We start from the raw sequence: 15,534 nt of genomic DNA on the forward strand, positions 1-15,534 counted from the left end.
CTGAACTCCTGTCAAAACCAGGAGCCAATCCATGTTGCTCACTCTAGCACAGTCAAGTAATTTAAAGGCCAACACAGACTGTGGAAATTCCAGATTGTGTTTCTGCAGCCTTTTATATAGTCTGCCAAATTCCATTATATAGTCTTCCATGGAGATATCCTCCATTTTCCAGAACTTATCAAAATCCGACCATGCTTCATACGCACTTAACACGTCATCTTTCTTATAAATCTTATCCATATAATGTAATAAAGTCTCCAGACCTTTTCTGAGTCTAACTCTTCCAATTCCAGCTCAGAAAGCACTTTGTTTCGGATTTTACTGCCATGTGGTAGAGAAAGAGCCAATACCATACCTTGTTTTCTCTTTCCCAAAGCAGTTACTTTAGTCCACATAACTACTGCACTTCTCCATTGGTCATACGATTCCCTTTCAGAAAATAAGGGAGGATAGTCATATCCAGCCATCTTTATCCTGGGTTCAGCCATGTATCTTTTTTTTTCCTTCTCACTCACTCCTTGGTTTGATCAGGAAAAGTTGTATCTTTCAAACCTTCACAGTTGCATAGCAACCATCCTCTGCTACCATTGTTAGACGTTTTAGTTGCTGCGAAATGAAGAATCTAAAGTTCTTGTTCCTTTTCACCAAACACCATTTATTTCACTTCCACAGCCTCTGCACAAAACTCTTAACAACACACCACCTGACCGAGGCCACCTGAAGCCCCTTTACATATCAGTGTCAATGAATGGATACGTAACATAAATGAGACAACTAATTGCAATGTCTCTTAACCCATTACTTAACATATATATTTGCTATGTTTGCTTTGTGTTAAGTCGGGGTGTTAATTTATTATTTATGTACAGGGGGGAGGGGGGTATGGAGGGTTGCTTTTTTGGACTGTGCTTTGTACTTAACCCTGTTGGGTTCCTTTTTCATTTTGTTACTGATATTTTATGAAAACGTTGATAAAAATTATTTTAAAAAATAAAAAAAAATGCTGCCTGGGGTGCTGGCCCTGACCGCAGAAGTAACAGCATGGTCCTCCGGAGCTGGACGGTTGCCACGCGGCGCAGGAATGAGGCATGCCTGGATCGGGTGATGGCTGCGCCTCCAACGTCCCAGAGGATACCGTGTGGTCGGATGGGAAGGCATACAGGCTCTGGAAGGCCACTTCCAGCGAGGTAACCAGCTTCACAGTCTCCTCGAGGTTGAGGGCCCCCTTTTGTAGAAGCCGCTGCCGGCTGTAGCTGGACCGGACACCTGCCACATAGGTGTCCCGTACCATCAGCTCCACGTGCTCGACCGCTGTGACAGTCCTGCAGTTACAACTGCGGATGAGTGCTCTCAGTTCACGTAGGTATGCAGCCAGTGACTCACCCTGGCGCTGGCGCCGCGTGGTCAGGAGGTGTCGAGCGAGTACCTCGTTCACCGGCCTCACGAACTGTCATTTGAGCAGCTCCACTGGCCTCTGTGTATGAGGCCGTGTCTCCGATGAGCTGGAAAATCCAGTGGCTCACTCGGGCGTTGAGGAGACGCTGTTTAATTTCCGGGGAGACCTCGGCGGCGAAGGAGCTGAGTTAGGCCTCAAAGCAATTAATCCAATGCTCAAATATTGCTGTAGCCTCCGGCGCCTGCAGGTCAAGATCGAGGCGTTCTGGTTTTAAAACGGCTTCCATCGTAAAAAAAATTTAGCTGATTATATTGATCACAATCAATCCAGTCGAAACGGTAGTTAACAAGAACTGTGGTTTTAATCAACTAGGATGTGTCCACCAGTAGCTTCTCCCGCACTGAGAGGCTGTCCCGGATCGATGGGTTATATACCTTCTCAGAGGGGCGGAGCCAACAACATCAACACAACAACAGTAGCAGTGAGTAAATACAATAATATACACAGCAGCCATATGTGGCTCACCACAGCCCAGTTTGTAGTTCTGATCCGGTTAACACGGACAGTGTAATGTTAATAGCCATTTTAGGGGATATGAAAAATGAAAAAAAATGAAATGAAAATCGCTTATTGTCACATGTAGGCTTCAACTGAAGTTACTGTGAAAAAAACCCTAGTCGCCACATTCCGGCGCCTGTTCGGGGAGGCCGGTATGGGAATTGAACCCGTGCTGCTGGCCTGCTTTAAAAGCCAGCTATTTAGCCCTGTGCTAAACCAGCCCTTTGTAGTAGGGAACGCGGTTTGTCTTCTCACATTTGACAGATTCTTGAAAATGCATGCATACAAGGCCAGTTGTTAGAATAATTTCTGGGGGGTTTTTGTACAACCACAAAAGTTTCCAGCATCATACATTCACAAAGGGCTAGAAGAAAAACACCTGGCAGTGCAGAATCGTCAGGTGAGTTAAGGCGCATTGAAAGATTTTCTTTATGTGGACAGGGTGCTCAACAGAGAGACTGTGTGAATAGCGACCGCATTAACAACAATTTTATTTATTTTCCTCATTCAGTCGAAAATGACTTCCAGCAGTTTGTGATCATTACGTTTTATGCTTGAGCAGATGACCCTCTGAGATGGAAGAGAGGGCACAATCAGTCAAGTACCCTGAAAATAGTAATGCTGGAAAATTTCACAAGCTTGTCACAACCCAAGAGGGATTTACAGAAAGGATGGATGAAGTAAATGACACTTAATGATGTGCAACTGATTGCTGCACAAAGGTTTGGGAATGCTAATGCGGCACACAGTAGTAAATTGAAATGATGGAACAATTTTGCTGGTGCTGAAAAATGGCACAGCCAGTTCGATTGGTTCAATCGTTGGGCGAGAAACAGGAGACCACAATAAACGAAGAGCATTGGCATTGCTGCACCTTCCCAGCGACTATTTTTCAATGGAAACATGGATTAGCATCGCACCCAGTACATATTTCATGCCTAACCCAGCCAGAATTGCATGGTTAGTTTCTCCCTCTCTCTCTCTTTCTTCCTTGGTCATTCATTACAAAATAGCAAAGAAAAGTGGTCACTCTAGGACAGTGTTCTTCAAACTTTTTTTCCCAGGGACCCATTTTTGCTAACCGGCCAAACCTTGGGACCCAACCCGGCCGACCTGCGCGACCCACCATTTTCTCTTACCTGGTTTGCTGCTGACAAAAATGGAGGAAATGGTTTTGGGTCCCTTTGGCCCTCGTACACGCTCCTCCAATGGAACCTGTTGGATGAAGGAGAAGACTTCTGGTGTCGGAACGTTTGGAGTCTCCATCTGTCCAAAGTTCTGAATTTTTTTCCTGTAAAGTTTTATCAAATAAACCCCCCCCCCCCCCCGAACTGGTAAAAAAAATACATTAAATAAAATGAGCAAAATAAATTTAAAAAATGAATAACCCCCCCCCCCCCGAACTGCTGCAACCGTTAAAAAAAAAGTGGCCGCACTGCGCGCATGCGCGCCGATCATCGTGCGCGCATGCGCAATGCGGCCAATTTTTTTTTTTCTTTAACATGTTCACGGCCGCTTGCAGCCGGCGCTGCTGCGCAGGGATTTGCGCGATCGGGAGCGCCGCGGGCAACTGCTCCGCGACCCTCCCGACACCCGCCCGCAACCCCGACTTTGAGGAACACTGCTCGAGGAGACTGACCTGAATGAGAAATAAAGCTGACATGGTTGGGAATGAATCCTCGAAACCCATTTTGAGAAGGGTCTATTGTGAAATATATCTGACTGTAATGTTAGAAACTTTGGGGCCGATTTTTGAGTAACGTGAAAAACAGCGCAAGAGCCCAAGAATTCATTTGAATACATTAGCACGCCATTAGTGAACACTCACTCCGGGATTTCCCCCACCCCCCCCTCCGCATCATGGTCGATTCAGTGAGCGCTTCAACAGCTTTAGACAAACGTGAACCTGAAGACCTCACCTATGAAGGGGATATCGGAGGTGAGCTCTCAGGTCACCCTCACCTTCCTTGTGCTAGTTGCAGAGGGGGCAATGGAGAGGACCCAGGGGTCCCACCTCAGGGTGGGGGTGAGAACGGAGGGACCGGTTGTCATAGGCCTTACCTTCCCTTCATATCACGGTGTCCTTTGGCTGAAAGGATTCAGGCAGCTGGAATGCAGCCTGGTTTCCCATACCCTCCTTGCTGAGCTTGTGTGGATACCATCACTGAGGGAGTGGGAGCTGGAAAGTGGTCGAGCAGGTAATTACAGCAAGTCAGCACTGGGATGACCTTGGGTGATGTCCCACGAAAGGCCAGGCTGCAAGGAGTGGGGGACTCTGGAAAGGGTTGCTCCCATTCCGCAGGAGGCCTGAACACCCTCTCAGTGGGGTGAGGATGGCAGCTGTGAGATATGTACCCCACACTCAGGAGTGAGAGGACCAAAGGGGATAAGCTGCATGGAAAATCAAACCCACTGGAGGTTTGACTGTCAGGGATTAGTGACAGGGTCGAAGGCTGTTACCGATGGATGGATCATTTAATCTGCAGCTCTTGTGGTATTTGAGTTTATTGACATCTCTAGAATACAAAAGAATCAGCAATATGCTAAAAACATCGACAAGACACCAAAAACAAAACCACCAGCTCTCAAGCCATCACACAATCCACCACCGCACCTTTCACCCATCACCTCGCATCTCCGCGGCCCCAGTGGCAGCCCCACATTGGCGCAAAGGCACCCGAATGAGCGGCGCAGACGACCGGAAAAGGACACACCGATACAGGGCAGTGTGTGTGTGAGAGAGAGAGAGAGAGAGAGAGAGTAACAAATTCAAGTCCCTGGCGTGACAGCCGAAAGTAGACAAGCGCTTTCCTCTCTCTGCCCTGCTGACAATTGGCAGCAGACAACAAGCTCCTCTTCCCTCCATCCAAACGGTCATAGCATTGTTTGTCCTAGCCATAGTCCAGGCTTCAAAGTCTGGAAAAAGGCAGGCAGCATACAGAATAACACATCAGGTTCAGGAACAAGTTCACAGCCACAAACAGCTAGAGCTCAGAGTACACACAGCCTGCAGCCCTTGGGATTGAGGGGGCCCTCTAAGGATGAGGTTGACGTGCTTATTTCAGTCTTCACATGGGTCAGGTGTACCTCACCCTGCCACAAGATGATGTCAGTTGCCTGATCAGCTCCCTGAAAGCCAATTGTGTCAATTAAGTCAGCACAGCAATACCCGAGTGTGCCACTGATTAGAGCCAAGGTCTTAATCGTTTTGAAGTGTTGACCCCAAGCAGTGCAATCCAATGCTCATACTAACATCTACATTTGAGAGATCACACTAATGTAGACCTCAATGCAAGGCGTTATGGTGAAGTCCCTCATTAATGACCCCGTTCAAGGCCATGATGTGGGGGATTATTGAGGTCCCCCGTGAGCTTTGAACTGCCCTATAACCTAACACTTGGGTTGGGTGGGGGAATGGTCGGGGGTTAGGTACCACCGAGACTCTCTAGAGTCGATGCGCTTCATCCAGGTGGAGGAGTTGAGAGGAACAACTGTGGGGAAGTGGCTATTGTGTTAAAGGGAAGTGATTGAGGATTAGTGGAGAGTTGCTCATTGAGGGAAAGCGTATGGGTAGATGACCCAGATGCTGAGAGGGCTGTGTGTCAGGGCACTGTAAAGAATCCTCATCATTCACTTTGATGTTCCCTTCCTTTCTGTTTATGATTTTGGAAAATCATGGAACCAATCAAGTTGGTAATTTTATTGATAGCAATTGACCTGTGACATTGCCAGGAATGGTGCACTGCAGTGGAGGGGGAGGCTGGGCCCATTGCTCTTCCATGGACAGGCCACAGATGGTGGAGCCTGGGAGAAGACAGTACTGGAGAAGGATTTTCCAACGTCGATCATCCTACTTCCAGATGTCAGGGGCGGGATTCTGCGAAAACCGGCGGGGCGGGCACCTCCGGCGCGAAGGAGTGGCGTGAACCACTCCTTCCAGGGGCTAGGCCGGCGCTAGAGTGGTTTGTGCTGCACCGGGCAGCATGGAAGGGGCTTGGCGCCGCGGCAACTGGCGCCGAAGGGCCTCTGCCGGCCGGCACGAGTTGGCACATGCGTGGGAGCGCCAGCAGCGCATGCGCAGAGGGGTTCATCTCCACGTCAGCCATCGTGGAGTTCCTCAGCAGCCGACGCGGAGCAATAAAGTGCCCCGGCGGCACAGGCCCGCCTGCGAATTGGTGGGGTCAGGCCAGGCCAGCGTGGGGGCCCACCCCGGGACCAGATCCCCCTGCACTCCTCTGAGGACCCTGGAGGCCGCGGAGCAAGGTCCCGCTGGTAAGTACCCGTGTAATTTACGTTGGCGGGACCGGCTGTAAAGGGGCGGCCACTCGGCCCATTGCAGGTCGGAGAATCGCCGGGGGGGGGGCGCTGCCAGCGGCTGCCGACCAGCCGGCGCGATTCCTGTCCCGCCAAATCCCCGGTGCCGGAGAATTCGGCAGACGGTTCGGAGAATCCCGCCCCAGAGCTGTAATGCTGGAGAAGCCTGGATTTGTCCCAGGGGACAGTGGGCCACTTTTGGCAGATTATGCAAGAGCTGGAATGGGTGTTCATCCATTACTTGTGGCGCTGAAAGTTACCGCCGCTCTGACCTTCTATGCCCGCGGCTCGTTCCAGGGCAGCATGGACGACTTGTGCAGCATCTCCCAGTCAGACACACACAAGTGCAAAAGGGAGGTCACGGGTGCACTATTCGCTAGGGCCCATGTGTGTATCAACTTGGGCCGTGAGCAGGCGAGCTAGGACGCCAGGGTCATGGGATTTGCTCATTTAGCAGGAATGCCCCAGATGCAGGGTGTCATCGACTACACCCACGTGGCCCTGCGATCTCCATGGCGTCATGCAGCACCATTCATCAACTGCAAGGGATCCCATTCCTTCAATTTCCATATCATCTGTGATCACATGATGCACATCAGGCAAGCTTTGTGCCCGTTTCCCAGAGAGTGTCCATAATAGTTACATCTTGGGGCGCTCACAAATCCCAGCAGCCTTTGAGGGAGAGCAACGGCTGGAGGGATGGATCCTCGGGGACAGGAGGTGGCCGATGACGCCAGTGCGGAGGCCACAAACACTGTTGAGCCTCGCTATTAACTCGTGCGTCAAAGCGCCTGCTGGGCAAACAGGCGATTGGACTGCTGAAGATGCAGTTTCGAGGCTGCCTCGCAACACAACATTGGCGACGGGAATAAATCATATCAGTTGAAGGAAACGTGTCAAAAATTGGAGAGTGGTCTCTCGGAGTCCTGAAAAGGTACTGCCTTATTATGTGGGATGCGGGGTACTCGATGGCTCACTTAGAGGTGAACTGGGGCATTGGGGGGATCAGGTGCTCAATGTGTGTGTGGGGGGAGGGGGTCCCGAGGTCTGGGTGCCATTTTTAAATGAATGTTTGTTATAAATACCCATAAAGGCTTGTTCCAATATACAAGGTTGATTTTGATATTTCATCAGCCTGCCCTATATTTCAGCACACAATGGAGAGCCTTTTGCAGGGAATTCCGAAGATTGTCGTGTATCTGGACGATGTCCTAGTGACAGCGGTAACACCAGAGGAACACAGAGCCAATTTGGAAGAAGTCCTCAAGAGGTTTAAAGAAGCCGGTATTCGGTTAAAGCGAGAGAAATGCACATTCTATTGAGGTTTCAGAGTTGACGTGAAGGGATTACACCCACTTGAAGATAAGATAAAGGCAATAAAAGGGGTCCCGGATCCAAGGAATACGTCAGAATTTCAGTCCTTTTTAGGGACGGTCAATTATTCTGGCCATTTTTTTTGCCCAATCTGTCCACCATTTTGGACCCCTGCATCAACTGCTGAAGAAGCACCAAAGTTGGAAGTAGGAAGATTCCCAGAGGAAGTCTTCCAATCAGGTCAAGTAGGTCCTGCAGTCTTCGGCCTTGCTGGTTCATTTCAGCCTGGAAAAACCCATCATATTCACTTACAATGCATCACCATGTGGCATCGGGGCAGGACTCTCGCACAAGTTGGAAAATGGTGTGGAAAAGGTCTGTCGCCTTTGCATCTAGAACACTGCCGGGTGCTGAAAGGAAATATTCCCAGATCAACAAAGAAAGTCTGACGGTCATTTATGGCATTAAAAAATTACATCAATATGTTTATGGCTGACACTTCACCATCGTCTCGGACCATAAACTATTACTTGGCATTTTTAGTGACGATAAACCCATCCCACCAACATCATCGACTGCAAAGACGGGCATCTTTCTTGGCTACATATTCACATACGTACCTTTCAGCATAGACTGGGAACCCAGATATCAAACGTGGACGCTTTAAACAGGCTTCCACTGCCACAAACAATATCCGAGCCTCTCATTTTGAAGGAGATTGTCCTGGCTCTAAATTTTTTGAGATACTACCTATTTCATCCAGGCATATTAAGACCCTCTTTTGTCATGGGTAAAAAGATGGTCCTCACAGGCTGGTATTTTGAAAAGTCAGAACAAATTAGTCCCTATCTGCAATGTAGAGACAAAATCACTTGTGAAGACGGGGTTCTCCTGTGGTGTTGCAGATAGTGCCAGCCCGGGGCCGACAACCTCTTCTTCAAGATTTGCACAGTGGTCATCCTGGACAATCCAAGGTGAAGGTTACATTTGGAGTTACATTTGGTGGCCAGGAGTTACATTTGGTGGCCAGAGATCGACAAGGAAATCAGAATTATGGTCAATCAATGCGAGCAATGTCAGTCTCAACACAATCTTCCACCTGCTGCGGGTTTGCACCCTTCGGAATCTACGGGGTGACTATGGACGAGGTTCCACATCGATCTGCGGATCCCTTTTTGGGTATGATGTTTTTGATTGTGGTAGATGCCCACTCGAAGTGACTGGATATTCATCCTATGCGTTCGACCACTGTGGCGGCCACCGTGCACAAGCTGTGCTCACTTTTCACCATTCATGGCCTACCTGAGGTGATTGTCTCAGATAACAGTACTGCCTTCACAACCGAGGAGTTCAACTCCCTGTTAAGTCCAATGGGATCCAGTGTGTAAAGACAGCCCCTACCAACCCACATCAAACGGACTGGCCAAAGGAGCTGTCCAAACCTTCAAAGCACCAATGAAAAAACAAGCTAAGGGGCTGGTTTAGCACAGTGGGCTAAACAGCTGGCTTGTAGAGCAGAACAAGGCCAGCAGCGCAGGTTCAATTCCCGTACCGGCCTCCCCAAACAGGCGCCGGAATGTGGCGACTCGGGGCTTTTCACAGTAACTTCATTGAAGCTTACTTGTAACAATAAGCGATTTTATTATTATTATTGGCCACTACTGCTTTGTTTAGCGAACTTCTTGCTCTGCTACAATTGAAACCCGCATTCTATTACTGGGGTCACCCCAGCTAAGATGTTAATGGGCAGGTGACTCAGGACTCGGCTTGACCTCATTTTTTCTCTTTTTAAATAAATTTAAAGCGTGAATCTTTTTTTCCTTAAGGGGCAATTTAGCATGGCCAAACCTGCACATCTTTGGGTTGTGGGGGTGAGACCCACGCAGACACGGGGAGAATGTGCAAATACTTCATTTTTCAAATATGTCGGGGAGGGTGGAGGTTAAGCACGCCTCACAGAAAGGCCACCACAATACAGCCAAGAAGGACAGGTCATTTCAAACAGACGATTTAGTGTGCATGCGGAACTTTAGTGGAGGATCAAAATGCTTAACTGGGAGAGTTGCTGCAGGATTGGGGCAATATCCTCTTTCATAAACCCACAGGGCAATGAAGCTAGAAAGCATGTTGATCACTTGAGAAGGAGAGAAACTCTCGTCCCCGCAAAAGGGCGGGTAGACCCAGTCCCAGCATATCACTTGGCAAGACAGTGGTGTTAGAAACGAGGTCTTCTCAAGGAGAATAAACAGGGGCCACAGAAGGAGTTGAAGAGGTGGTCAGCACTGCCCCTACTTCGGACTCCACTGATTTGCCTGCCTTTGCTGTAGACTCAGATGCCTCCAGTCTGGAAGAGCCAGTTGCCAAGTTGAGACATTCGGCAAGAGTTCAGAAGTCACCTGATAGACGTACCTTTTGAACTTAGCTTTGAGCACCCTTACTGTAACTGTGTCTGCAGATAACTGTAAATAAGAGTTTTCTGTTTTTGTATTTCAGGTATTTGCAAAGGACCTTAAGGGGGGAGGAACGTGGTAGCGGGACCACTTTAAGGGTGACCTTACGGCCCATGTCACAGGCCTGGGCCCAATGGGATGCAGTGTGAGAACGTTAGCCTATCAGGTGTTTAGGTGTGGACCTGGCTGTTGGGGTTTAGTCAGAGTTTGCCTGGGGATCGTGGGAATAAGCCCTGTGTAGTGGTTGTACTGTCCTGCGTTTATAGCTCTTCTTAGTTAAATAAATCACGAGTGATTAAACACTATCATGTCGCTTGCCTCTCAATACAACACACCATTACTTCTGGCATCCCCAAGGCTCTATTCTTGGCCCCGTTCCATTTTCACCAATGGTAGCCATCAACGACACCCGCATGTACACTGATGACAGAAAATTCTTCCACATCAACTTCTCTCTCAACCTTTCATTGTTTCTGATTTATTGGACAGCTTGTCTGCTATCTAGTCCCAATTGGGCAGAAAGCTTCTCCAACTAAATATAAATATTGGAAAAACCAAAACCATGACTTGGTTGCCAAAACTTAATTCCCGAGCCATTGACTCCACCCCTCTCCCAGGCCATTGACTGAGTTTGAACCAGACTGTTTGCAACCTATTTGACTCCAAAATGAGCTTTCAACCACTTACCCTCTCCTTCACCAAGGCTTCTTACTTCCACCTTTGCAATATTGTCTGGTTCTGACCTTACCTCAGTGCATCTACTGCTGAAACCTCATCCATGCCTTCATTAACTCAAGGTTTGACCATTCCAATGTACCCCAGGCCAGGCTCCCATATCCGCCAGACATAAACTCATCCAAAACTCTCCTATCGTTTAACTCACACTAAAAGTCCCATTCACCTATTACACTGGGGCTTGCTGATTGACATTAACTCCTGGTGTGGTAATTCCTCAACTTTAAAACTATATTCCACATTTTTAAACTTACCACATGGCTTACCCCTTTCGTATCTCTGTAACCTTCCTCCGGCTCTAGAACCCCCCCAAGATCTCTATGCTCCTTCAATTTTGGCATCTTGTACAACCAAGATTTTAATCACTTTTCTTAATATCTCCAGCTGCCTAGGCCCTTACTCCCTCCCTGAACCTCTCTCTCTTCCTTTCAGACACTTCTTAAAACCGACCTCTTTGTCCAGGTTTTTCGATTACCTATCCTAATACCCTTATATCACTCAATGTCAAATTTTCTTTGATAATGTCCTATGAAACATGTTGCAATATTTTCCTACTTGAAGGATCTCAATAAATGTAACTTATTATTGTTGTTATCCAGGGTGGGGGGTGGTACAATGTTAAGTAATTCATTGAGCCCTTACACTCCCAACAAAAGGTTGCAGTCAAATATATCTATCTGTTAGTGTGCATATATGTCCTATTGCTCTAATTTGTCCTCTTTGTGTTAAATACCATTTTCCTTCTTTATTCTGATAAAGCACCATCACTTTCATTAAGGGTTGCTAACATTGTAATTGCAGTCAGTTGAGATTAGATAAATATACCAACAAGATGCTCAGCAGACATCTGGGAAAAGCTACATTTTCTTCTCTGTTCCTCAGCCAAATAGAACCTTTTGGAGCAAAGGACAATGGGTTTAAACCCCTCCTGGTAAAAGCAGGACGGAGCATAGTTAAAATAGCTCTGCAAAAATTAATCTCATTGTTCCAGCTCCAATCCTGCATACTACCATCTTAACTGGGTCTTCTTTGTAAGTTGCAGAAGCGTGCCCTGATTTAAGTGGAAGCTTCATTAATATATGGTAACAGTAATGCTGTGATGTTCATGATATAATTTCAAGAAATTATTAGCTGCAATTTAAGGATGTTGTGTTTACAACGTTAGAACAGAACACTTTATTCTTCCCTTGCCTGGCCATTCCTCCCGGTATGGCTCTTCCGTCCCTCAAGTCCAGGTGATGTGGACTGGAGTGTATCTGGCACATCAGATGTGGCTGGACCACAACAAGGACTATTGGGTACCACTCCACTCAGCAATCTCCAGGACCATCCCAGAGAACAGAGATAAGCCATTTTTCTTTTCTCCACTATTAACTATTTCTTAAAACACTTTGGGATCCTCCGTCCCACCGCACCCATTTTCTGGTGCGCGTGGCGCCGGCCAATGAGGTTTCCCATTGGTGGGCACCCCACGCCGTCCGGAGATCTGAGGGCATGAGTATGCTACCGGCGAAACGGAGAATCCCGCTGACGGAGGATCCAGCCCTTGATCTTTACCCACCAATCCAAACATTCCGTCAAGCAGTTTCTTGCTGTAACTTTGAACCCGAGTATTTCTCTAGTTTTTCTATTCCTTCCCTTCATTCCCTCCCCTGGTTCATCTACATCCACAGAATTCCATCGACCCCAAAGCATGGAGTATTAAACTTCCTTTCCTGGCCTTCATGTTGCAGACAGTGTAAATGGTTGCCTTTGCTCTGGTATCGTCCCTTCCGATTGAAAACTGCCATTATCATCCTGTCTCCTCAAAAGGCCCATCCTTTCACTCCCTTGTCCTGGTAAGCTAACACTTACTCCAAATCTACCTTTCCTCTCTTGTCGGCCAAATAGATTTCCAGCCTGCCACATCACCAGAATGCTCCAGTCCAAGTAACTCTGAGCTGGGTACACTATCCTTCCTCATTCCTTGTGATTTCTCTGTATCTCGGATCTCACTTCCATTGTCCAGCTCAGTCGGTCCATTCTCTCTTGGCTTCACTCTTACTTATCTTCGAGCAAGAGCATCTCTTCCCATTCCACACTGTCAACTCTGGACTTCCCCCGGATCTATGCTTGGTCTGTCCTCGTCATTATTCTTATCTACATGCTGCAACTGCATCAACTTGCATGGGGTCAGCTTCCACAATTATTCTGATGACTTCCAGTTCTAACTCCCTACCACCTCTCTGGACAATGTTGTCAGCCTGTTTGTCCCTCGACAAATTCTGCATGAGTCACTACCTCCCTCCAGTTAAATATTGGGAAAACCAAAGGCCTCATCACACCCCTCACTGTAAACTCCATACACATTCTTGTGTTTAAATCTCTTCATGTGGTATGATTAAAGTTTCTGAGAAAAAAGTTTAGCGAGTGTTAACCTGTGTGTTTGTAACTGCACCAAGATATTAAGTTTTTTTGAGAAAAATACAAACGCTGAACAAAGATCACGAAGGAAAGAATCTGCCTTTTTCACTAGAATCTTGCAGTGCAAAAAAAAAAGGATGCAGCGAAAAAGGGATATCTTTCGATGGTATTGCAGCCATAATTCCTAACAGTATAGATCGCACATCGCGTGCGCCAGAGAAACCAACCCTGTGCTTCACAGCGGGAGGATTAAAGATACACTGTTATTTGGAAGTTGAAATGAAACGTGAGTATCTAGGTGGTTATTGACCATGAAGACTGTACATTTATGGCCTTCAAGTGGATAATCAATGCAAACAGGATTAACACTCACTGGCAGCTGTTTCTCCAGGCAAATGTTGAAAGTCTTCGTTTGATTTGGCTTTAACTTTTTCAGTGGAATTCTGGTCTCACCAATAAACTCGTTATGACGGAATTTATCTTCATCACACACTGAAATTCTGCAAGCAATAACAATGCAGGCATTACCAGCAATTATTTTGGCACCCGTGACAATGTTGACTTAATATACGTGTACTGGTAATAAAACTACGCTTGACACTTATCTTGGAAATGATAACATGATTGTAAACATCAAAAACCCGTGGGTATGTTATTATTAAACAATTAATTCCTTCAATCAGTAAATATGCAATAATAATTCCCAGGGAGGAAGTGACAGGGCTCTGGTGCGAAGGTTGTTTAGAAGCTAATAGCTAAATGCTGAGCTTCCCTGTTAGGGACACTATCTCACTTCATTGATTATATGAAAGTAAAAAGCATAGAAAGCGGCAAGGAGGATTGTACTAGACTTTAGAAGGACAGACATTTATCAGGTTTAGGCAGACAGATGGAAAATACAACCTTATGTTCAAATAAGTTGTTATTCGAAACACTAGGATTGAGAATATTCAATTAATGGGAAGATAGTGAAGGGAAGATTGCAAATGAAAAGTGAGACCTAAAAGTTCAAATATATTATTTATTGAAAATGTAACTTCAAATAGTTATTTAAAGGCAATAGATTTCTGAGTTGTAAAGTACAAGTGCAAAGAAATGATAAATTAGTGGAATAATAATAATTAGGTAACAAATAGAACTTACCGTCACCACTTAAAGATGTCAATTAAGCAACGTCAACAATTTACTTCAGTTTTCAGAACTAAACCCCCTGCTGAGCTTATGCTTTTATTGGCCTGGGCTCACAGCCAAGATTGCTTCACATCAGCAAATGGTTATAATAAGTTTTTCTTTCTGTAATCTTGTTTCTCAATGTCTCAATGTTTATTTGGACAAAAGGCGGGCTGTCACTCGCCACCAAGAAACAGACCACGAAGAGGCTTCAGAATCTCGCCCGTTATTTGTGAATGAGGGTTTTTTTTTCTCTCTCCACTCACCGTTATTATATGGCTCATGGGTTATGTACATAGTGCATACTGGGTGAAAAGGCATGGAAGGGGCATGAGTTGGTATTGCGTTGATATGGACAGTATGAGGGGGCATAGGGCTGGCTGAGGGGCATGAGTTGGCATGGGGATCCTGGAGTGGTCTGGGTTGTTGCTGATTTTCTCCTTGGTTCAATTGCTCTGCTTTATTACCTTTGCTCTCGAGTCGCCAGGTATCTTTATGATACCGCCACGAGGTTCAAGTCCGAGTAATGATCAATAACCCAATACACCGATTAGTAAGATTCAAATCAAAGCACATTTATTATACACAGTAATCGCTACTCATGCACAAATTCTACTTCTAAGCTACTTCTACAACTAACAGGCCTATACTTAACTTCAGGCTGGCCCACCAGGTCAGGGGAACAAATGGCCTTTCGTTCGGGTTCTGAGTCTGCGGGATTCGAAGTTGGTACGGATTGGTAGCTAGGAGCGCCTATCTCGTAGCGAGCGTTGAATTAAGACTTACGGGCTTCGGCGATCACTGGAGTCACTGCATCGGTCACGGTCAATGTTGGTTTGTGTTGCTGGGTGACCCGGGCAGGACGCAGAGGTGAAGAGAGAAGAGCTGAAGAGCGAGAGATTTGAACTTGGGGCTCAACTCTTATAGTCCCCAGGGGCTTCCCGCCTTTCGGGGTGGACCCTGTACCTGGTCCCAAGTGATTGGACTTTGTCCCAATCGCTTGGTTCGATTTTCTCCAATACTGGAGCGGTTCCCTGATCGATGGGCGGTCTTGAGGTGCTCGTTCACCTCCTTTGTGTTGGCTTCTGCTGGCTTTGCTTTGTGTGTCCAAAATGTTACTTATTGTCCCCGGGGATTGCTCATCAGTATGCAGATGGCTGCTACTTTGTTATGCTGATGGCCGCTGGTATCGAT

At 46.9% G+C, this 15,534-nt stretch overlaps 1 protein-coding gene across 1 annotated transcript in view; it reads right to left on the reverse strand.

The window, feature by feature from the left end:
* LOC140386790 (double C2-like domain-containing protein beta) overlaps positions 1-15,534 on the reverse strand; it is a 411,088-nt gene that overhangs the window by 125,909 nt on the left and 269,645 nt on the right. Inside the window, exon 5 of the mRNA XM_072469489.1 lies at positions 13,544-13,670. Within this exon, the coding sequence (XP_072325590.1) occupies positions 13,544-13,670 (127 nt within the window). The remainder of the gene's footprint in view (positions 1-13,543; positions 13,671-15,534) is intronic.

Source organism: Scyliorhinus torazame, chromosome 12 (genome assembly GCF_047496885.1).
Source record: "Scyliorhinus torazame isolate Kashiwa2021f chromosome 12, sScyTor2.1, whole genome shotgun sequence".
Classification (NCBI taxonomy): domain Eukaryota; kingdom Metazoa; phylum Chordata; class Chondrichthyes; order Carcharhiniformes; family Scyliorhinidae; genus Scyliorhinus; species Scyliorhinus torazame.